This window comes from Heloderma suspectum, chromosome 3 (genome assembly GCF_057233095.1).
Source record: "Heloderma suspectum isolate Gila_16-S chromosome 3, 16-S_ref, whole genome shotgun sequence".
In the NCBI taxonomy this organism is placed as follows: domain Eukaryota; kingdom Metazoa; phylum Chordata; class Lepidosauria; order Squamata; family Helodermatidae; genus Heloderma; species Heloderma suspectum.
In genome coordinates this window covers 37,037,363-37,061,408 of record NC_139460.1, presented here as the reverse complement: position 1 = coordinate 37,061,408, position 24,046 = coordinate 37,037,363, and the positions used below count along the sequence as shown (strand labels likewise).

At 41.7% G+C, this 24,046-nt stretch overlaps 1 protein-coding gene across 1 annotated transcript in view; it reads left to right on the top strand.

Moving 5' to 3' along the window:
- The window catches only part of FLT1 (fms related receptor tyrosine kinase 1), a 202,649-nt gene that overhangs the window by 96,858 nt on the left and 81,745 nt on the right, over positions 1–24,046 (top strand). The window contains exons 11-14 of the mRNA XM_084842930.1: positions 942–1,056; positions 8,015–8,123; positions 15,912–16,205; positions 21,767–21,913. Coding sequence (XP_084699056.1) covers positions 942–1,056; positions 8,015–8,123; positions 15,912–16,205; positions 21,767–21,913 — 665 coding nt within the window. The remainder of the gene's footprint in view (positions 1–941; positions 1,057–8,014; positions 8,124–15,911; positions 16,206–21,766; positions 21,914–24,046) is intronic.

The window sequence follows — 24,046 nt, the reverse complement described above, 5'->3', positions numbered from 1 at the left end:
TTTAAGTAAGTACAAACCTGTATGGTAGGGTGTGAATGAAGATCGCCTGAACCTGCTGAAAACAGCGATTTACTATTTACATCAAACTTCAGTGGATTTCAAGTCAGCCTGAAGATTTGGAAAATCAGATCCTTTTGTTGAAATTACTTAAAAAGCATTTCTTGACAAGTAGAGCTATACACCATGCCAGGGGTAAGTGAAGTGGTGCCCGTAGGCACCAGTGCACCCCCAAACACCTTTCTTGGCACCCACCAAGGTGCCCTACCCGTCCCACTTTAAAAAAAATCAACACATTTTCTTACTGGCAGCTGGAATTGCTGTGAAATAGGTTTCTCTTGGGGCTGAAAACTAGGTTGAAAGGAATTGTTGTGTGTTTAGGCTCAGCCCACCTCTGTGTTGTACTGAGGTGGGCAGGTTACTTGTCCTTTGCCACACCTCCCATGGCACCCATTTTGTGCTGGTGCTCAGGACAGGTTCTCAAATGGCTAGATGTGCCCACGGCCCAAAATGATTCCCAGCCCAGCAGTATGCTGTCTTTTCGGTGACGGGTGAAAACCCTTTTTATTTCCTTTTTTAGTCCTTCAGTTTTGTGTTTAAATATTTGTCATTGTGTTTTTAGATCTTTATACTGCTGCTGGTTGTTGCTTTGGTCATATTTTGTTTTAAACTTCGAAAGGTTTTATGTTATATTTTATCATGCTGTATTTCAGGTTTTTAATTTTTGTGAACTGCCCAGAAAGCTTTGGTTATTGGGCAGTATAGGAATGTAAAATAACATAAAAATAAATAACTACCCTTGTCTTAAGCAGTTTGGCTCTGGATGCTGCACACTCAATTAGGGCATCTTTCCAGAGACCATGGCCAGTTGTAGGAAATTACTTATCATTTTCTTTGTCCTATAATATGACACTCTTGCTTCACTCTCCTTTATCCCGTCATAGGTCTGGGTTTTGCTCCAGTCCCGAGAGATCTTTCATTTTGAATTCTGGGAGCACTACAGGAAACAGAATCCAAAGCATCACACAAAGAACAGCAATAATAGAGGGGAAGAATAAGGTATGGTTAATTTGAATTTAAAAAGTTAGTTCAGCTTTGAGCATTTACTATGAGCTGCTGCTAATGCCGAATGACCAGTTGTCAGAACGTGGCACTGAAAGCTACTGCCAAAATTCAAATCTCAGTTAACATTACACTAACCCTATGAGGTAGATAAGACTGAGAACAGTATCATCTCCTGAGGCATCCAATAAGCTGTACACCTGAGTAGAGGTTTGGACTTGAGTCTCACCCATCCAAAATCAAACACCACAGTATTTTTGATGCAGCATTACAATCACAGTATGCATGTGTGCAAATTCGTATTCTATTCTTAGCTCTGTGGAAATTGGACATGCTATTCATGCAAATAATTGCTAACAGATTGGCCCTATATGATAGTGTGCCTTCACTGACTTACTGACTCACAACCATTAAGAATCTGCCCCAATGAGTATCAAGGGGCTGTAAACAGTTAGCAGTAGATGTCTGTCTGTATGCTTAAATTCTCAAGTTGATACTGTCTGGGAATGGACAGGACAAAAATGTTATGTGTCAAACTGGCTAAAGTATTAAGTGGTATCAAAATCCCAGCACTGCTGCAAGCCTGAACTAACAACATTGAACACCAACCCACACCATTTCATGCCATTGTGTAACGTCCTTGTTTTCTGAAACCATTTTCCGCATATCTGACTTTTAAGTGAATTTGTTAAGGGAAGTGATGCTAGTTTGTTGGACATCATCCCATGTCTGGTATTGGTGGTCACACTTTAAAACAAAAATGATACTGAAAATTTGGAGAGGCTTCAAACAAGAGCCCATAAGGATGTTCCAAGTCTTGATAAGATTATTGTACAAAAGAGAAGGTTGGGAATTTGATTTAAATACAGTCTGAAATTTCCTCCAGAGTGAGGCAATACTGGAAAATACTTCAGGGTTTCATACAGAGGCACAGTGAGTACCGGCAGAAGGCAAGCAGAGCAGACCTATAGATGGGGAACAATGTGCAAGTTGCCCCCCTCATACTTTACTCAGAAGCCTGGGAAGAGGAAGCATAACTCATATACACTTCCTCTTTTGGTGCTTCCTGGTAGTATATGTTGCCCTATATGTATTTTGAGAGAGAGAGAAAATGACAAATAAGAGAAGGTGTTGCCTGTTCGGACTGTTCTCAACCTGACTGAGTCAAGTGCTGTTTAGAACAAAGGACTGGGTGGGGGGTGTCAAAATTTCACCCCATTGCCCATTCTTTAAACCCACCCCATTTGTCTCACACCCACCTCTATCCAGCCAAACTCATCCCTAATCTCCCAGTTTAACAGAGATTAAGGGTGCTTCCAGACAAAAGGGGCCTCGCCCTCAGATGGCATTGTGCAGCTATTCTGTCTTCTCTTCCTTCATGGATTTTCCATGGTAAGGAAGAAAACAGAAGAAACAGCAAGAAAACGCAGGAGGGTTATGAGTTGAAGATGATGACGTCTGGATCCCGCACCCATAAAATCAGGATGATGGCAGAATTAAAGCCTCATTTGGAAGCACCCTAAGGGAAGGAGATGTATCTAAGACCAGATAGTAAGCTTGTGGGAGAAAATCCATGCACACAATCATCCATAACTCAGGGGACAGACATCTTCATTGTCCAGTCATAACCCTCCCATTTTCCCACTGCTTCTTCCATCATTTTTCTTACCACAGAAAATCTGTTAAGTAAGAAAAGATGGAGTAGCTGCACAATGCTTTCTAATTGTTAGTGCCAGGACCCCTCCACTTGGAAGCCCCCTCACTGGTAGTTCCCTTCTACAGATTGAAAACTCAAGCATTTGCCCCAATGCGTCTGTGGCTTCCTATTCAATGCTAGAGAGGGCTCCGCTGCCTTAAATAGTTGTAAAGTAGGGAGAATTTGAACAGTGCAACCATACTCATATTGTTGCTGTATTGCTGCAATCATTAATCAGCTGTATTGGCTGATTAATTAAACAATATGATTTAGAAGATTTACCCATCCCACACTGGACATATTAACTGTGATAGAACAAGCACACACACACAAATCTAGATATTTGCAGGGTTGGGCCAAGGTGTGTGAGGAAAACTAACAGGTTGGAGAAGCAAGCAGAGGTCAGGCCTGGCTCTACCATTAGGCAAAGTCAGGCGTTCACCTGAGGAGGCAAGTGCTGGCTTGTTGCCCTCTGGTGAGGTGGAGGATTACCAGTGTTGAAGTAAGATTCAACTACTAATCCAGTTGGCTTCTATAGGTGGACTGGAGGGTGGGCACCATCTTGTCTTTCGCCTCAAGCAGCACAGTGTCTTGGGCCAGCCCTGGCTGAGATCAATTCCAAAAGGCAATCCTTTTGAGGCAGGTGCAGAGAGAGAACCAGGAGTACTGCGGGACTGAGTAACCAGGGGCCAGGTGAACCATTAATGACTAGAGACCAAACAAATCTGGGAGCTGCAGGCATGAGCCACTTAGCTGCACAGTTTGCAGTCAGGACAATAGAAGATCACCTTCCTTTAACAAAGGGCCCGGCCTGAGTTTTTTCTTTTTTTAAAGGCAATACATGACAGTATCATCAGGGGCAGGCAACCTGTGGCTCTCCAGATGTTCTGGCCTACAACTCCCATCAGTCTTAGCCAGTATAGCCACTAGTGAGAGATGACATGAGTTGTAGGCCAAAACATCTGGAGGGTCACAAGTTCCTTATCCCTGCTTTAAGTGATGCACTAATAAACAACCTTGACAGATATCTCACCTTGAAAATACCTGGCGTTCCCTACTGACTTTACTTCAAAACTTAGTTTGGTCAAGACACCTTGGTAAAGAGAGTTTAAAATACTGGAAAGCTTTCTGTGTGACTGCCCCATTTTGTGGAGTTTTGTTTACAATTGAGTGGCCCTCCAGATATTTTGGCCTACAATTGGCAATGCTGGCTAGGGATGATGTGAGTTGTAGGCCAAAACATCAGGAGGTCCTAAGTTGCCCACTCCTGATCTGCAATGATTCAGGGAGGAATATTTATAAACCAGGTGAAATAATTATAAACCTCATGAAATAATAAAACAATAGCCTCATAAATAATAAATAAAACTATACTCCCTGTCAGCAGGGCATGGGATTATGAATTTCAAGAAGGCTGGGCATATTTTACTCCCAATGGCATTACTTAGTATATTTAGTTACTGCCATATGGCCACTGTTCCACGGAAGAAACCATATCACTGCACCATGGCACAGCATTGGGGGAGCAATCCTATGGCCGCTAGTCAGTGGCTAGACAGCCATAGGATATCTGGTTTTCCAGGAACCGACCTTACCCCCTCCTTCTGCGCTGCCTCGCAGGCAGCACAGAACAGCCCTGCACTCCATGCTCCGAAGAGGAGCATGGAGCGGCTAAAGCGGGGCATTCCAGGGCAGGGAAGGTGGAAATGCTGGTACGACACATCATATGTGTCGTCCAGCAGCCTCCTCCTCTGCTCCACCTTCCTACGACTGGACAGCCAAAATCAGGTGTCTAGTCGCAAATGGAGTCTAGAAGCATGGTGTCTAGAATAGGTGTCTAGAAGCATGGAGGGAACGATCCCCTTCGTGCTTCTCCTGCCCTGCATTGGATAGGTGGTCACCTCCGAGGTCGGTGGCACCCGCCTATCCCCATAGGATTGCGCCCTAGGAGGGCTAAATTTGCCCACTCCCACCCCAGAAACTGATGACTGCAGTGTCAGGCCAAGGGCTGCCTCCCCACCACTCTTACTTTTGAGTGAGTGAGTATTCCGGCACATCGTTTGGGCTCATGAAGCCCAACCCTATGGATATTTGTTCAGAAATAATTCCCATGATACTCAATTGCCCTTACTTCCAGGTAAGTGTGTACATTATAGGATTGTAAACTTAGTGCTTCAAGATTGCATACACCCGCAGGGCAGGGCAGGGTGGTACAATGTGCCTAACCACAGAAATCAAGGAACTTAATTCTATATTAAGCACAAATGACAGAACGGAGTGCCATTGAGGTGAATGCCAAATCATACATTTCTTGGATGCCCTAGTGCAGGGGTGGGCAAACGTGTCTCCCTCCAGATGTTTTGGTCTACAACTCCCATCAGCCCTAGCCAGCATAGCCAATGGTGAGGGATGATGGGAGTTGTAGGCCAAATAGCGTGGCCACTTATGGATTGTAAAAAAAAAGAGAAAATGCATCACCAAAAAAGAGGACACTAATTTGCAAATGCTAATGTATATGTTCAGATGCAAATTTAGAAATAATTATTATAATTTAAATAGAAATAGAGTCATCTCACCATGGTGTGGAAGCCTGTGACCAGGTAACCTGTGTGTCTTGCTCAATTTGCTGTCCAGGTGTGGCTGGCTGGGGGATGCTGGGAGTTCTAGTCCAACGCAGCTAGAGGGTGCCTGGTTGAGGGAGGCTGTTCTGATGGTTCTTTATCTTTGGAGTGGGCAACCCTTCAAATAGAGGATACATTTAAAGTAAAGGGCAATCCTCTGGCATCCCTTCAAATTAGAGGACTGTCCTCTGTAAAGAGGACACATGGCTACCCTAAAACATCTGGCAGACTACAAGTTGCCCATCCCTGGCCTGTTAGGATCATATATTTTCCATTTTTGCTTCAGGTGCTTCATTTACTTACACCTGGTCATATGTTCTAGTAAGGTTAACATAATGTTCTGTCCAATACAGCAAAGATTCATTTCAGACTGTTAGGTCTAAGCCTGTGATGGGGACAGGGGAACATATTAAGGTAGTAATAAGTGACCACTTTCTAACATGAGCAATTCCATTGAACATTTTTTGCTTTTGCACTTTTGGAACTCCCTAAAGTTCTTTAGCAGGCATATGGGTGTCTTACCAGCCTGGGTGTTTCTCTAGATTTTTTTTTTCCTTTGATCAGAGCCGACTTCATGAGTTTAGTTCTTCAAATAATTACAGGACTAGTTGGAACATTTTCATATAAGAAACTAAAAAGTTCCTCTAGGGCTATTTGTGTCTTATGTTTGAAGGCTGTTAACGTGGGATAGAAAGGATATCAAATGTACCTTCTTTCTAGTAGGGTTGATGAGCCATGAGTGTTACAGACTGTGTTAAACAAAAGCCAATTTAATCCCCACATGTAAAATCAGCCTCAGAATTTCTATGTGAATCTCTGCAAGGAGCAAGTCAGAAGGTGACATTAATCTTTTGAACAAATGTCTACGACTGCTCAAGTGTTTTTTGTTGTTGTTGTTTTGTAGTAAGTACCTCACTATACTGGAATTAGACTTGTGTAGGCAAGAGCCTACTTTGTTTATACCACATCAGACCAGTATGATTCTAGCATGTCAGATACCTTTTGTCTTTTTGCCACTGTAGACTAACATAGCTCCTCTCCTGCATGTTGGAAATGAAATTCTACCTGGACATGACATATTGAATCATCAGCCTTAGAGTCACAACTTGTTTTTCTTTACTCAAGCTGTGTTTTGGGGGTTTTTTTGAGATGGCAGGAGTGGCTGAAATGTCAGACTCATGTCTGTCTGATGGCAAATAAATACCCACTGGAAATATTGGCTAATAATGGAATCACCATTCAAAGTTCCAGGACTCATTTTAAAATGTCGGCAGCCTTCCATTACCAAAGAATAAAATAAAAATAGCATGCCCAGAAAAGCACACAAAAGGGTGATCTTTTGGGTGTGATGTTGAGAGTCTTATGATAAAAAAAGCTTCCATTGTTGGCTATTTGCTCATCTGTCTGTGGTTAATTACAACAAAGGATACATTTTGCTTTGTAAGGGCTAAACTACACACTATGTAAAATACTTAGCATGCAGCTGAACTTGATCGTTATGTTTACCTTAGCACACAAGGCCCTGATCTGGGTTGGGACCACCCACACATTGGTAGGGAAGGTTTAAACCTTCCCACCCCCAAATGCTCAAAGTTACTCCCCCACCACCATGGGGACTTGGAGAGAAAAAGACCTATCATCAAGAGCAACCTTCTCCAACTTGGTGCCCTCCGGATGTTTTGGATGACAGCCCCAGCTAGCATGGCCAATGGTCAGGAAGCCTGGGAGGGCACCATGCTGAGGAAGGCTGATCAAGGGTATATCTAGATGAGTAGTTCAAAGTATGCCACATGTTAGTCTTTGAGGGTTAGCAACATCATACCCTCGCTCCATTTATAGTGGAAGGGCCACATTTTTTCAGACAACGTGTGATTCTTCTCCAGGATCTCCCACATCTCTGGATCTACACTCTGGATATTGATATAAATAATTAAATGAGCCTATGTAGTTGATACAGGTGCCATTTTGCTTAAAATAATAATAATCTGAATGACCTATATAACTACGTTGCCATACATATTGTGAAATGTAAAACAAAAACACATGTTCTTAAAATACAGTGTTTCATATCCACATACACACCTCCAGCGAACTGAAAATTGCCCCAGAGAAAACCTACCATCAGCATTATTCCTTTATAACTGCATCTTGTATCTAAATGGTGACAAGTAAAAAGGAAGGGGTGGAGAAGCAAAGAATGAACCACTATCCCTTTTCTGCCACTTTTTCACTCAGTAAATGAACCTGTTGCAAATGGGAGCCATGTTCTTCAATGTTATCCTTGCCAACTCTTTTGGCTGACTGAGTCACCCCTGGGCAGCCAGTGGGAACGAGCTCACTATGCCACACCTCATCTATTGCAACTTGTCATCAGTCCATTACAAGCACGAGATAAATCAGTCTTAAACCCTAATCCACATATTCAGAATGTAATGACTGATAATGTACAAGTCTCCTGGGAACGTTGCCTTCCTGTTGTTTTTCCATTATTTCCATGGCTCTACATGGCAGCACCTCCTAGCTGCTACTCAGCCTTTCATTGAATGAATGGAACAACTGAATCATACCAGTGTCACTATTTGGGAGGATCAAGGAAACACAGTTCGTACAAGAACTAAAGCTTTTCTTCCTTTCACAGACTGCAAGCATACTGGTTGTGGCTGAATCCAGGTCATCCGGAATCTACAGCTGCATTGCTTCCAATAAAGTGGGAAGTGACAAAAGAAGCATTAGTTATTTTGTCACAGGTGAGGTACAATTTATACAATGTCAAATCATACCACAATTGGATAGATTAAATGTTTACCTGTTTCTTTGTTGAGGGTGGATGCAAATAACAGAATTCTCAGAGTGGTAAGAAATGGACTGTTATAATATGTTGCAAATATACTAGACTGGGAACTGTCTGCTCATCACTAACAGATGCCAGTCACCTCACCTGTGAGATATGGGGCTGTATCTAATGTTGCCCCCCAGACTAGCAGGACCCACCTCTAGCACAACGGGAAGCTAGTGGTCCCTGAAGCAACCAGAAATGAGCAGAAACACACATTTCCAGAATGGGGTGGGTCAACAGAACTCCCAGAAAGTCCCACTGTTCAGGAAATGAGCACTTCCACTAATTTCCAGGGCTGCTTTAGGAAGCGCTAGTTTCCTGTTGCATTAGCGGTTGGTCCCATGGGCGCAACAAAACTAGTGGAGGCACAGCAGCAGTATTGGATACTGCCCATTCTCTCTTCAACTTACTTATTGGCTGAGTTGCTGTAATATCACAGAATGTCTGAAAACACTGGGTTGTATCCAACGTTACACTAGTGGAACAATGGGAAGAGTTGGCGATGTTTCAATAGTGGTTGCACAACCGCTAGCAGAACAACTAACACAACAAATGTAAACAACATCTAGCATAATGAAGTCATAATGAGTTCTGGAACAGCTTGTGGAATGACTTGTGCAACCCCTTGGGGAACGTCTTGGGGAAAGTTTTGTACAATGCCTTGTGCAATGGCTTGCAGAACAGCTTGCATAAGCAAAAACAAAGTATCGCATTTGACACTTGCACAAGGATGAAAGCAAGGTTTCACCCTTGCGCAAGTGATAGAGGCTTTGCACTAGTAGAATGACACCACTGGATACAGTCCATTATATCTGGGTCAGTCACATGGCTGGTTCACCTATGTCTGTTCTGTACACAGAAAGGTGTAGGCCGCAGAAATGAGTCTTGGATTCACATGCCTTTTCCCCAATAAACCAAAAGCCTGATGAACTCTTTCTATGATCAAACTCATGTAGTTCTCAAGATGGGCTGAACTAAGCCCTTTGTGGTGTAAGGAAAGCAACTGTGTGAATCCATTCTAATTTAAGTTAGTCTAATCAGCTAACCTTTTCTCCTTGCAGTCAACTGAAAAATAAATGTTCTGATTTCTCTGCCCTTGCTGAGGAACAAAAAAAAAGAATAAGAAAAGAAAAAAGAAAGCACCTTTAAACTAATGCCAGCTCAAAATGCTGATGGCTGTGAACAAAAGGCCAGGATGCTAAAAAGGATTTCCTTTCAGTATATTCAAAATAGATACTTCAGGGCTAGACTGATTGCTAGAGATTTGTTAGCTTTTCAACAACTTTCAAGTTTGTTCTCATCTGAAGTCTGGCTTAACCAGAGAATGGCAGGGAGAGGGGACAGGAACATATGCAGGGCAAGAAGATGTTTTCTTTGAGGGACTATTGCTACTCTGTACTGCAAAGGGGACCAGATAGAAAATGCCCTGGGACATGTGTGCGGTGTCTGATCACAGGACAAACAGGCCATCCTCCTCAAGTTATGTGCTAGGTGAGATTTCCCCACACTGGTGCCCTCCAGATGTTTGATACTACAACAACCATTGGCTACTGGGACTGATGAGAGTTGAAATGTAAAACATCTGGAGGGCACCAGGGTGGCAAAAACTGTGTTAGGCCCAATATAACAAGGGAGGAGACCTCCATTGGACCAGGCTGCCAGAGGTCATAAGTGCTCATACGCATATCAGTTTATAGGAGGCCAAGTAAGTAGAGGCTCGGGTTTGGTGAGGGTTGCCCAAATATTAAAATATTTTGGAAGATGGTTTGGGGTAATGTAAGGGAAATGACAGGGCATAGCCTACCACTTGATCTAGTAGTGCAGGTGCACTGAACTTCTTTCAGCTGGAGGGCCAAATTAAATTTCAGAGAAGCTTACTGGGGCCACATTCCAGTGGTGGGCAAGGCCGAAGGCAAAAGGGATGGGGTGAAAAATAGCAGAATATTTTAGCTTAAAGCTCTTACAGCCAGTAACGAAGCCTTAGAGGCATTGGAACCTTTCAGAAGAGGAAAAATACTGCACACGATCCATGTTTGGGGGAAGTGGGTGTGACCATGGGAAAGGGTATTACCTTCTGGGGAACCCCAGAGGGCCACTTTTGGCCCCTGGGCCTGAACCGTTTGCCAATGTGGTCCAGAATTTTACAGGAATTAGGTAATTATTCACCTATTAACAGCAGCAAGACTATTAGTAATTGCCGGAAACAGAAAGAAACTCCTTTGTTAAGCGAATGGATAATGAAGGTATGGAATTTGGCTTGTATGTTAAAATGTACAAATATTATTAGAAAGGAAAACAGGCAAGGAGATGGAGTTTTGTTGAAACATGGTCTGTGAGGTTGTGGATGGGCTTTCTGGAGCCCCATAAACTGCATTGTAGGTGGCCAAGGGAAGATGGAGGCTCCAACTGCAGGTTGGTTTCAGAGACTGCAAGGCATATATGAGGGATGGGCAATGTGGGCTGTCCAAATTGCCCATCAGTGCCCCTTTATCATCAGTGACTCATGCTGGGACAAAACAAAAAAGTAACATCTGGACAGGTTTGGATCCCAATGGAAATTTTTCAAGTTCACCTTCCTCAGATATGGCCCATGATTCCTACCTCCATTCCATAGTTTTCTGATATACAGCACAATCCTATGCATATTTACTCATAAATAAATCCCATTGTGTTCCATGGAACTTCCTCCCTAGAAAATGTATTTAGGATTGCAGTCATAGTTTACTAAATTAGTACTTTTCAAGCCTTTGCATATCTGGACTGACCTGTTCTGAACCTGCTACACTGGAGCCAATTTTGATTTGTTTACTTACTTCAGAGTTAGGCAACTCTGACTGTTTTGGCCTATGACTTCCATCATCCCTCACCATTGGCTATGCTGGCTAGGGCTGATGGGAGTTGTAGGCCAAAACATCAGGAGGGCCTCAAGTTGCCCTGCTTCTCTTTCCCCTATATGCTTTATTTAGTAGGATGCCCGCTGAGAATTGGGCATCCTACTGAAGTCCATGCCTACCAGCACTACTGCTTTCACATACAGCCAGTTAGGGTGGCCAAGTGTCCTACTTTATGGAAGTCATTTCTCCATTTTGGAGAGCTGGCAGAGGACAGTTGTCAATTTGAAGGTGTCCTCTATTTGTTTAGCTTTCCAGCCCAGGTCTGGTTTAAAGTTAAAGAAGTGTAAGGAGGGAGAGCAGCAGGGGCCTTGAAGTTGCCCATCAAGAGTTAGTACCTGGACAGCAGACAGAGCACACACACAACTCACCTGGTCAGTCCTCTACTATGATATATTTTATTTCCATTTAAATTATAGTTACTGTTTCTAAATTTGCACCTAAACATATACATTTACTTTTGTAAATGTTGTGCAAATTGGTATCCTCTTTTTTTGGTAATGTGTAAGTGGCCACCCTAGCAACCCTCAGCTGTGCAGCTGCTTTTTTGTGATGTACTCTGACATGGTGCCAATTCTATTGGAAAGAACCTTGCAATTGGGTCTGCCTGTATGGTTGTGTCATTGAAATGCAGCCTCCATCTGCACGGGAGCACATCATGGCTTCCATATGACTGGGGGTTGCATCTGAAAGGCACCTGCGTGTAACTACATTTGTAGTTTTCAGTATGCTACGTTTGTTTTTTTAGGAAGCTCATGATGTTCAAAGCCATCACAGCCTCCCTAGTTATCTCTGAATGCCAAATTAATCTATTCTATCTCTTCTACACACTCCACCCCTTCAGTTTGATCCTTCCCCTCTTTTGGGGGGCTGTTTTGCTGGCACAAAGCAGCACTACGGGCGTGTTTGCAATTACTGAGGGTGAGACAGGAACAGTGTAGCCTTATCTCCTGGCTGACCAGTGTCACTAAAGGCATTTTATTTTAGATTCCTGATGGTGCTTGGCAAAGATAAACAAAACCTTCCATCAGGAAACCTGGGAGCTATTTCCACAGGAAGTTTCAAATCACTAAAGTAAATAAAACGTTTTTACATTATTCCAGCCACTTGTCTCGGGCTTTAACAAATGCTGTTAGGTGTTGCAAATCAGGAGTTCTCATTTTTTAAAAAAACAAAAAACTTAATAGGATCTTTCTTTCTTTCTTCCTTCCAAAATCAGCTTGTTTCTTATGTCTAAAAATATCTTGGCTAGAAAGCTTTGATAGCACTTGAAGTGAGGTAGCACTTTTAACGTTAAAAAAGTTAGTCAATGGCTACTAGTCCTGATGGTTATATGCTACATCCAGTATCAGGGGCAGTATGCCTCTGTATACCAGTTGCTGGGGAACATGAGTGGGAGGGTGCTGTTGCACTCATGTCCTACTTGTGGGCTTCCTACAGGCAGTTTATTGTCCACTGTGTGAACAGAATGCTGGACTAGATGGGCCTTTGGTCTGATCCAGAATGGCTTTTCTTATGTTCTTAATCTATGAAGTACACAGGGTACTACGGTTTGACTTAGAAATGTCATTTTGTGTATCCTTGACATTTATTGTACAATGACCTTATCTGTTCATTGCCTTAGTAACATTATATGGAAATACCTCTACATGTGCCCTGTCAGACAGGGCCAAATGCAGAACCATATGCAAGAAGCCATAGCTTGCATGTTAGCAAATATATTAGGATGAAGCTACACCATCCCTGACAGATAGCCATCCAGCCTCTGCTTAAATACCTCCAGTGAAGGAGAGCCCATCACTGCCAAACAACCTTCATCGCTAGGAAGTTTCCTGATATTGGATAGATTTAACCAAGGACAAAATAACCAAGCAAGTGGGAGAGAGCATTGAACAGGTAGTAGATTCCCTGAATGCTGGAAGTGATCCATTAAGTTGTAGCTATGTATACAGTTAAGATTATTATATAAACCAAATTATATAATCATCACAAGGAAAAGTGTATTCACATAGGAAATATGTATTTAGGGCCAAAGGTAGAGCTAAAACACATTTGCACCCCTCAAAAAGCTCCTCCATGGATTTTGATGTTGAATAGTCTCTGGATGTAAAAATGCTCTTCTAATAGTTTATGAATATTGCATAATCAACATCATTTGACATCTGAAGATTTGCGCTTTATTAGGAATTACCAGTTTACAGTACCTGACAGCTTGAAAGTAATAGCAGTCACTATCTTAACATAAATCTGATACAGAAGTCAGGTTCTATTTTTTACAATATTTAGTAGCTAACATGCCATAGCAATCAGTATCTTATCTTGTCTGACAACTGGCATACAGTAGCACTCAACATCCAAAAATAGATGCCTGTAGCAATCAACTTTTTAAAAAATTAGCATATTTTATACCACCCTTCATCATATCAGATTCATCAGTATAAAACACAAACAAGGAAACCTTTGACAATATCAGACATGCAGTAAGAATCAGTATTTAATTATACCTGATAGATGACATAATAGAATTTAGTAAACTTTCTATTAACTGTATTCATTCATTCATTCATTCAACTAATCCAAACAGTTACGTGGGCAGCACTTAATTGGGTCCAGTTGGCAAAGGGAAGAGAACAAATTAGACATAGAGACATAGCCAGGAAAATAAATTGCCCACAACTTTACTGACTTTCATTTGAATAGACTTGGCGACAACATAGGGTGTAGACCCTGTCATTGACCAGCCCGTCTGCTGTCCGATTCCCCCTTCCTGGCCCACATGCCAGGAGCGCTGGTGGTGGATGGCAGGGCCAGAGGCACCCCACGGCATGGACTGCCAATGTCAAGCCTGCAGCCACACGGGAGGCCTGCTTTGAGGGGCCTGAGGTTGAACTGGAATGAGAAAGCAGAGATCTCACTCCGGTGAGTCCGCCTCTTTCGCCCCACCCCCTTCAAGCCCATCAGAGCACCAATAGGCTCGGCAGTCCTCTCCCCAGGAAGGCACTGATGTCGCGGCTGCGCAACTGCTCCTCACCAGCCTTTCCTCCCTTTGCTGCTGGCCTGCACACCTCCACAAATCACAGCTCCCCAGTAAGAGGGGAATTTGGCATATCAAATTTATGTAAGAACATAAGGAGAACCCTGCTGGATTAGACTAAGAGCTCATCTAGTTCAGCATGCCGTTTCCTATTATTATTATTATTACTACTACTACTACATTTTTATTCCACCTTTTTTCCTCCAAGGAACCCAAGGGCAGCTTACACGATCCTCCTCCTCTCCCTTTTATCTTCACAACAAACTTGTGAGGTAGGTTAGGCTAAGAGTCAGTGATTGGCCCAAAGTCACCCAGTGAACTTTATGGCCAAGTGGAACTAGAACATGGTTCTCCCAAGTTCCAGTCCAGCACTCTAACCACTGCTCCACACTGAAGACAATCGCCATCTCCTGTTCTTGGTCCCCAGCAACTAGCATGCAGTGGCATTATACTGCCTCTGAACTTGGAGACATCCAGTTTTGGAAATTGAAATTTCACCATCAAAATCCAAATGTCAATATTCAGAAAGTGCAAAAGATTCCATATTCTTCCTAACCTTGATTACGGTCATAGGCTTGGATTCAACATCATCATTTCACCAGAGGCATGGAAATCACTGGAGTAAAAAGACTTCTCTGTCCTCTCCGCCCCCTTGCAGCACCCTTCATGCTGCCCAATTCTGTTCTGGAGGGTCCCCCAACCCCCAGAGTCCTCCAACCCTCCAAATCAGATTTGGGGGTGCATGAGTGTTTCACAGAGAGGGAGAGGGTGGGGTAGGCCCATTCTGCCAGCAATTCCTGTTCTGCTGGTGGAAGGACGATATCAGATCCATGCCCTAGCTATTAGTGCAGTAACACACAGTGCTATGACCAAGAAAACCTTTTAGTTTTTTAAATGTACTCCGTATATGACAGAATGAAAAGGTGAATACTAATATTGTAAACCGATGAGGGATGCTGCTTCGTGAACAGAGTATCGGCAGAGTTTACCTTGCTCAGTTATTTATTTACAAAATTTATAGATAACTCTATATCTAGCAAGTTTCCTGAGCAGTGAACAATAACAAAAGAAAAAGAATCAAGATATGGAATAAAAATATTCAAAATCAAGTTATGCCAATAAGGTTTTGCCTATAAATTGCTTGCTTGGTGTTAGAGGTGGTAACAATAACAATTAGGTACAATATGAATTAAGTATAAAGAAAGCAAGAAATACAGTATCAGAAATTTGTTTTCCTAACAATAATTATTAGGCCTCCAGTAAACCTCCTGGAGACCCTTTCTGGCCATAGCTCAGTGGTGGAGCACATGCTTTGCATGCAGAAGATCTCAGGCTTAGTCTTTGGCATCTCCAGGTAGAACTAGAAAAACTCCTGCCTGAAACCCTGGAGAGGTGCTGCCTGTCAGTGTCAACAATAGTGGGTTAAATGGACAAATGGTCGGACTCAGTATAAGGCAGCTTCCTATGTTCCTATAAATCTGCAGGCCGGTTACATACGGGGCCTTGATCCTAGAAATCCTGGTTAAATTTGCTTAATGTTGTTTTGTACTGACTTACCCAAACTGCAGTACTATAACATTTATTTTATATCCTACACTTCTTCCATGATTGCACTCAAGGCAGCATAAATAGAGTTCCCTGTCGGTCTTATTAATAAAACTGAGACCTACTTAACTTCAGAAAAAGCTGCGTACTCTAGCATGTGGGAGAAGGTATTAGGAGAATTCCTCCACATTTTCCTATGAATAAACAGTTATGTTTTGCTTTTTGACAGACGTGCCCAATGGATTCCATATTAACTTAAAGAAAACACCTGTTGAAGGAGGAAGTCTGGTGTTGTCCTGCTTAGCCAACAAGCTTCTATACAAAGACATCACCTGGTCATTGCCAAGGACAGTTAACAACAACCAGACAAGAATAAAAAAGGCAGCCACTAAGGAGTATTCCATTGACCTCAGCCTCACCATCAAGAATGTTACGCTTGAACATTCAGGCACCTATACCTGCCGAGCACGGAACATATACACTGGAGAAGAACAGCTTCAAAAGAAAGACGTTACAGTCAGAGGTGAGCACTGTAACAAAAAGGCTGTTTTCTCACGGATCCGCAAATTTAAGAGCGCAAGGAATGACTGTACAACACAACACAATATAAACCATTAAAGGACTCAGTAAAAAAAATGAAAGTTCTCTCATATAATCTTGATTGATTACTACTCTACACTTCCAAATATGAGAGGTTTGGACATAGGAGGAGTAGCAATGTAAAAAATGACACCCCCCCCCCCTCAGCAAACATCAAACCCTCAAACCTGGACTTCCAATTTGGCTCAGAAAGATCTATCCTGCTTTGACAAAGAGTTGGGATTTGGAAGACTTCCCCACCCCCTGCATGGCATTTTGTGTGTTATGTTGTATTGTTCTTTGCAGTCTCTCACCAAGTGCTAATGAAAAACTTTGGACCCAACTTCTCTTCGGCTTTGATATTCCACCTCCTCCCAAGTGTCAAAGCTGCATAAACTGAAAACATTTCTTTTAAATAGAAAAACTGCTGGCTTCGGTCAACATTGGACATTTTATAAGTTAACTTTAAAGTGCAGAGTAAGCACAGCTCAGTTTGAGAGACTGACTGGACTATGGTATTTTTTACTTTAATCTGCTCTTTGTGGATTTATAAATATTGCCTGCTGAGCAAGTTCTTATGCTTATTTATTTGAAATCATTTTTCTACACTAAATATATTAATCTTTTTTTAATCCAACTCTTCTCAGGGAAGGCTCTGAGGATGCAGAATAAGAAATAAAAATGTTGAAATAAGGCATAGCCCTCTTGTATTGTTTGCATGAATTAGAATATTTAAACCAGAGTTGAACCCTCTTTCTTTGAATACATAAATTAAGGGATCTTTCCAAGTGGCCCTTTCTCTGGTTCCCTTTCAAATAAATTACAGTGCTACTGTTAAAAGTGTGTTGACATCAGTGGGAAAAATCTTCCCTGATTCTATAGTAGAGAAATGTGAAGTTGTTGTAACTATCTTAATAAAGAAGAATCACCCACATCCACCCCTATTGATGAGGTTTCAGTCATCACAGGAAAAATGTTTAATGCATTTAAATTTAAATGGGATTTAACATGGGGATTTAAAAATGTCGGAAACTACTGATGGAGAATTAAAAGTAATTTATCATTACTTTAAGCATGTCTTGTCATTCTCTTTTGTGATTTTATTTCAAGGTGTTTCTGTGTTATTATAAAATCTGTATAAGAAAGAAGTTACTATTTTTAATAGATCTGATAACTTTATTTTTTTACAATGCGTATCTTTTATTCTATTTTGGAGGGGGTGTTTCATTTATGATTGATTATTACATAGAAATTTTAGCCAAGCATGTGGGGGATCACAATAGCGACAGCAAATATAGGGAACAAAAGTGGTGTTGCTATTAAAATTTAAAACAGAGGGTTGACAACATGACAATTTCTTGTGCCTGAGAACTCACCCACCCATTTCCTCCTTGAAGGTAGCAGGACCGTGTCCCCAAGCCAAGCCTGTCGTTCACGTGGGAATTGCTTTTGTCAAGTGTGAAAGGGTAAACAATAGCATTTCCCCCATCATGCCAGTTTTGTGGAGCCTAAAATGCTTCAAAAACAATTAGCTACCTGGAAGTTGTCAGGGTAAAGAAAAGAATGATTGTTCTGATCTCAGAATTTCACCTATAGCCCCCTTGCATACAGTAGATCTTTTTTCAATACTGCCCATGACGGCTTCCAGAAACAATTTATGTGCTTGCAAAGGAACTTTCTGTGGCTGTTTTTAATATGATTACAACAAAGTCAATCCAACTGTTGGTAACGGCATTCCAGTGACAGCAAAGTATACGTTACTGTGTATTCTTGGAGGAAAACAGGAAAAGAGGCCCCATTTCTATAGAGGTTATATGTGAAAAAAATATTTTATGGCGAGATGTGGCCTGCAAGGGCAGGACTTTATGAATTTGCCATAGCCTGAAAACTAGAGCTTAGGAGTTTGCAGAAGAGAAGGAAGTTGATGAAGGCTGGATTCAATCCACCCCTTCTGGGCCAGCTCCCCAGGATGAATTGGAATAAGAGCCTGATTTACAAATTCATGCAGAGATTATTAGAACATAAAACTCACCAGTGGAATTAATTAAATAATACTTTATAGCAAGTCCAAGGAGGAGGAAGGTAATCTGGCCTTTTGATAGCAAAGTTGGCCAAAGCTACGACAGATGTGAACTGCAATGGTATAAATCAGCCTTCCCCAACCTGGTGCCCTCCAGACATGTTGGACTACAACTCCCATCATCCACATCCACAAGTGGAGGGCACCACATTGGGGAAGGCTGGTATAAATTATTGCTCCTGCATTGTTGTCCATGTTGGAATGTGTAAAAGAATATCATATTATGTAAGGCCACAGGATTAGAGGACCCTCGCAGCATTGTGACTGATGCATTGACCCCCCTGCCAGTATTGATTTCTGCACATGCACTGGAAATGGAATGAGTTTTGTTGTTTTCTGGATGATTTGTCATTCCCATATATGATGTGGAGGATAATAATTGTAAATTAAGCTTGTATTTCCTTTTTTAACTGCATGTTAAAAGTTCAGATGCATATTTTACTGACTCATGATTGGTAATTGAATGATAATATAACTTGCCTCATTAAAAAAAATACAAATGTTAAATTAAAAGAACTGCAAAAAGGGAGTCTAGAAATGTTCAACTTTTTTGTTGGTCATATTTATGAGAGTGAGGGGTTTTTTTCTGTCTCAGGGTTAATTTACTTCTCTGTCTTGATACTGAAGGCCTAGGATCAAGACTGTCACTGTAGCAGAGGGATTTCTACTCCCTCTGTAGTTCCCTTTCTGACCTTCAGTAGTCAGAGATTATACAATTTACCACAAACTTCGCCTTGTACATGACAGTTACATAGGAGAAGTTCACTGTCGATTGTATGCAGAATTGGCCAGACGGTTGCAACTTAAATCAAGGAGAGATTTCTGCCTAAGGCAAATGAAAAAAGGTTTAGCCAATCAGAAGTGCTTGGGGAAATCCTTGCCTATTAAATTCTTAAAACACAGAAGTAGGAATAACCAAGCATTTCAAAATCAGCGAGTTACAGCAACAGCCTTATGTGAAGAGTGATGCAACCTCATTTTTAAATAACAAAGTGTTTCTCAATATGGAAAAATGTGTATGGCTATAAACCAATTAAAATTAATCAGAAATAACATACAGATTGTGTGACCTCTGTTTTTTTTTCATGCTTTCATTGTTTGTCTCAAGTGACTTAGCTGTGCTGTTCTCTTTAGTAATCCTATTGAACACAAAACTCACACATGTGGTCAAGTTCATCAGCTTCAATAGGCAGACATATTTTCAAATACCATCACTTCATAGGTGACTGATTTGGAAGAAACAGCAATTAAAATAAATGGGCATCAAAATATGAGCTTCCATGAACCGCTGATGAAAAGTTGATGTGAAGGAGAAAACATAGAGGATTGTCCTGATAATTTTTGAAGGCATGCCCTGTAACCACACTTCATAGTGATTACTATATGAGGGAGGAAAAAACCCGTGCTACTAGTTATGCTGCACCAAGCAGTTTATAACCTAGTTGGATACAATATGGGTGACACAAGATTTGGCAAGAGAATAATTTTGTTTGCTAACTGGAGCTATTTGTAGAGGCAACTTGGGAGGGACCACAGCTCAGTGGTAGAGCACATGCTTGGCATACAAAAGGTATCAGGTCCAATCGCAGGGATCTCCAGGTAGGGCTAGGAAAGATCCCTGCCTGAAATCCTGCAGAGCCGCTGCCAGTCAGTGTTGACCGTACTGGGCTAGATGGGCCAATAGACTGATTCAGTATAAGGCAGCTTCCTATGTTGCTAACTTTTTATATTTTAGTGTTCTTTTGTTTTTAACAGGCCATATATAAAATGACACAAGGAAGCTTACAAAAATGGTTGTCTCAAATGATTGGTTTGCCATAATTAGTGACAGGAAGACCCATCAGTTCTTCTCATAGGAGTCTGGCCCTCCTAAAAAAAGAGGAAATAGCCATCGTAACAGTGCGGCAAATGCTGACTTTGATCCCATCACAGTGGGGTGTATTATTGCCAAAATGAAAATAATCTGATGGGCATTTTATTCCACCAGTAAGCATTCTTTATTGTCACAGTGAACACTCCTTTCTTGAAGGGGCACCTGAAGAGTAAACTAAATGCAGCCGAACTGGAAGTTCAGAGGAATCTACAGTCCTTTAAGGAATTTTTCAGGAATCACTGTCATATGTGCAACAACTTATCTGCCTCAGATTCAGTTACATCATCAGTGAATCAGAATAGGAAATTTGAGTGAAAATGGGTTGTGTGTGTCACAGTCATGTTCAAAACTGCTTACAAAGATAGAAAACCAGGAATGATCAAGGGAATTGGGGGTAAGGTAAAGAGAGCATTTGAAACTTTGAGTGGCTGCTGATTTAAAACACCTCTCATGATGGCCACTTGTATGGGGGATCTGTTAATTCAGAGAAGCAAAAATTACAGTGCCTTGTCAGATCTGCAGATATAACATTGCAATCAGTTTGATTGTACACTCGGTTCATGTTGTACAGAATTAAAACGTTCAAATTGTATGCCTGAACATGCTGGATAGCTTTTTATTAAACACATTTGGTCCAGATGTATGACTTTAAGGGAGGAAAAATGGCAAAGGTAATCTGAGAAGTGTATATGCTACAGAATTCCCCAAACGCATCAAACAACTTCTCCAATCGAGTGAAGGCTTCAGATTGCACTGTTGCCATGTCATGGTGTTTGCTTTTTGTTAGCTATTTGATGTTCAACTAAACAAAAGCCCAAAGGCTGATTGTACACTAGTTTTGAAACGATGGTTGCTTTTATATATTAGAGAGCTTATGTGATCTAAACATGAGTTGCCCAGTAAGCAATAATAATCCAAACGGCATTCACAATACAAATAGATAGTACTCTGTTTCACCTTTAGTACAACAACCCCTTTGGTTTAATGATGATAGCAAGTTTTTCCATAACTGCAGCACATTTTCCCCCTGGGAATATAATCCTGCATTCTTTATAGAGACTTTGGGTTGGATCCAGATTTAGTCACACTCGGAGAAGACCCGTTGAAATAAATGTGACTTGTTTGACATGCCTAACTGAAGTCCTATTGATTTAAATGGGCCTACTCTAAGCATGACTAAAACTGGATCCAACTCATTTCCTCTAAATTTGAACAAAAGCACCAACTGACTCTTGCTTTCTTGGATCATTTTTCTTGTGCTCCCTATTATTATTACTAATTGACTATAGACAATATTGTCTAAAGAAGGAAGATCTATTTAAGTGATTATTTTCTATAAGCCAAGTGAAACAACATGGACAGCAACAGCAGACATCAATTTCTTTGTTTTGCATCTCTCATTCTCTTGGACCAATCTGGCAACCATTCTTTATATCAAATAACTGGGAAACTGTAGCATGTATAAGACAAATTGAGAAAGCCTAGGAGAAGCAATTAAAAAAATGTCACGGCTATAGAAATGTACTAACTGATCTGTCAATGTGTTTTATAGCTCAGGAAGCACCGTACCTGCTTCGGAACCTCACTGATCAGGTTGTCAACACCAGTCACTCTGTTAGTCTGGAGTGTCATGTTCATGGTGTGCCAGAGCCTCAGATATCCTGGTATAAAAACAACGAACAGATACAGCAAGAACCAGGTGAGTGCAATACTCGCCATCGTTTACTCCTAGATACCCTGTACTGTGGTCCCAGCACTGTAATTGATATATCTTTATTTTAACAATACTTAGAGCTGAGTGCCTTTGTGAGAGGTAACTACCAGTCAGAGGGAAGGTTCACTCATTGCTGTTCTGGTACCATGAGTTCATTTCAACAACAGAGCCAACTAAGACATTTTGGTGATGGAAGTCAAACAGGGGTCCTCAAACATTTTGATATTATGTTGTAGGTGTTGCCTCAAAATAGCTGCCATGGTGGTAGTGGGGCTTGCCCATTCATAACATGGCTGCCATGGTAGGCATGGTCGGTCACAAAGCACTCATTTCCCAGAAGGCAAATTGGTGAGGCTAAAAGAAAAGTACCTTGTCCATTACCTTGTACGAGGTAGAGGTGGGGGCTGAGCTCCAAGACACAAAGCCACTCTTTTGAAGCCAAATAAAGATGGCACCGGAGGGCAGCACTTCGCTTTGCAGCATACCAGCCTCCCAGTTTAAAAAAAGAATTAAAAATCTTACGAAAATAAAATAAAAATCAGGAGGCACAGGGAGCCTGGTGGGCACCAACAGAGGAGTTCGCGGGCACACTGATACTCAAAAACACCCTTCTGGAGATTCTAAAAGTAGAATGTCCAAATTGCACTCTCATGTAGGTGCTTCCAGATGAAGTCTTTATGGTGCCATCACCCTACCTCATTCATGGAATTTTATGAGGGGGTCCAGATGCTATCTTCCTCGTAAACCTCCCATGTTTTCCCACTGCTTCTTCCATCTCTTCTCTTACCGCAGATAACCTGATAAAGAAAGGCAGAAAAGCTGCACGATGCCTCTGCACTGGTGGCACTAGGAACCCTCAGTCTGGAAGCTTACATGGACCCAAGTTAAAAGTATGATCAAATGGATAACTGACCATTTGATGCCCTTTAATTGCATCAAAATTTGGATTATTCTAATTCAAAATAAGGCACCTGAATCAGCTGCTTCACTTGCCTGAGGGACAGAGCCAGCTTGAAATTCAACACAGTGGCAATAGCACCAAACTAACCAATGTTGCTCCAAATCCCCATGCTAAAAAAAAAAGCATCTGGTTTATTTTTATTTAGCCAATTTTTACCCCGCCCTTCAAAGACAATTTTTCAGGGTGGCGTGTAGAGAACAAATGTTGAGGTACTTCCTGCTGCACTTCCTGTGCTGGCCCTCCTCCAGTTACTGGAGGAACTGCCATTGGGAAGTGCCTTAAATGTACTGCAAGACTGTTTAGACCTCATGTGTTCTTGGCAGGCACATGCCCAAAGAACCTCCCAGTAAAAGAAACACAACAACCTCCATAACTCTTGTACTTGCCCCCAAGCAGTAATTATGGCTGCTGCCACAGTGCCCCTCTCAATTTTGCATGGCACAGCTATCTTAAAGGAAGAGGGTTGTATGTGTTTTTAGGCAGAGTAGTGCAACCTGGTTCCCCTGCAAAACTGTGTCAGGAATTTGGGATGAATTTACTGAGAAACAGAATGTGAGGACTGCAAAATTGAATGGTGCCTCCCCCCCCCCCGTCTTCTGGTCAGAAACTCACTGGTCTTGTAGAATTAGCATATCAGTAACAAGCTTCTAGCCTAGCCTTTTCCCGCAGATGCTAGTTTTCTGTGAGTGGGAAGGATTTGCTTTTCGGTTTTTTGTTTGTTTACATGAAGAAGCATTCAGACATGCAATCCCCACTGACATCTGAGTGATACAGTCCCAAGATTTAAGGGCATAGAATTGGCCATTAGCAGTGGAAAGGAGCAAATATGGCATTTCGGTAGTCTTCCTTAATGAGTGGGGACAAAATTAGATGGCTGCATCCCACTTGTCAAGTTTAGGATGTTTCAGCAGCAGCAGCGTAAACTTCTATTGAAGATCAGGCTTTAAGAGTATCCTAACATAACTGTGCCACACGTGATAGAGGGGGGGCACCATGATTTAGGCCAGGAATATGTCATTTTTATTCGCAGGACATCAGCAATCTGCCCTGGGCTTTATATGCGTGTGTTCATGGAAAGCAATGGCAATACTGGCCTGTAGTATGGGGAGTAGTTTGCTACTGCTTTGTAAAACATCTTCATTCTCTAAAACGACAGC